The sequence below is a fragment of the Chaetura pelagica genome, unplaced genomic scaffold, assembly GCF_000747805.2.
Source record: "Chaetura pelagica isolate M959 unplaced genomic scaffold, ChaPel_1.0 scaffold344, whole genome shotgun sequence".
Classification (NCBI taxonomy): Eukaryota; Metazoa; Chordata; class Aves; order Apodiformes; family Apodidae; genus Chaetura; species Chaetura pelagica.
In genome coordinates this window covers 5,242,596-5,243,433 of record NW_009953098.1, presented here as the reverse complement: position 1 = coordinate 5,243,433, position 838 = coordinate 5,242,596, and the positions used below count along the sequence as shown (strand labels likewise).

Sequence of the window (838 nt, the reverse complement as noted above, 5' to 3'; positions counted from 1 at the left end):
CTGAACCACCGTGGCTGTCCTTGGCCAAGAAGAAAGCCAAAGCATGGAGTGAAATGCCCCAGATTGTACAATAGCAAATGACTGAGCACCCCTCTTTGTATTGCCAAGAGCTGCGTTAACTCCATTTAATTGCTTCTTTACTGTGACGATTTTTCTTAAGAAATAAGAGCCTTAAGACTTTTGAGCAGACTGTTGTATTTAAATACACAGTGAAGAAATGCCACTGCAGGCTTTAATTTGAAGTGTTAGGACACTGAGCATTTTCTGCTACCAAATACTAGGAAAACTTGACCAATTTGTTAAATCCTTTCACTTTTGACAGTGATGTTCTAAGAAGACCTGCTTCAGGCTTTTGAAACATTTCCCTTACAAAATAAGTTTTTTAAGTTTCCAATGACCATACAGTATTTTGTGCAATGTGGCTTTGGCTAAGAAATTAGTGTGTGCTATAAAGTAGATGTAATGCTGGATGCTGACACATCATGACTCATGGGCATTGATGTCATTGCACTTCTTTATCTAATGCTTTGGGATGAGCAGTCTGACTTTGCTTCTGATTGTTAATGGATCTATTTTGTGATAGCTATATGATCTAAACAGCATTGTGACTTGGAGTAGTTCTGATTTTTGGGTGGTTTGAAGTCACAACACTGTGCATCTTCTGCTTTGCTCCTTGATGGCTGCTGGAATGGCCCAGAGCCACGTACCTTCTGTTCTCTCCCATGCATTGAAAACCAACACGTTCTTGCATATAATCTACTTTTGGTTACACCTTTAGAAGTTGGGCATTCTACCAAAGAAGAAAAGTACTTTCTTTAGTTATGGCAAATAGTGACTT

General features: G+C 39.0%; 1 protein-coding gene across 1 annotated transcript in view; it reads left to right on the top strand.

The window, feature by feature from the left end:
- KIAA1210 (KIAA1210 ortholog) overlaps positions 1–74 on the top strand; it is a 24,532-nt gene extending 24,458 nt beyond the window's left edge. Inside the window, exon 11 of the mRNA XM_009997216.1 lies at positions 7–74. Coding sequence (XP_009995518.1) covers positions 7–74 — 68 coding nt within the window. The remainder of the gene's footprint in view (positions 1–6) is intronic.
- Positions 75–838: the final 764 nt, after the last annotated feature.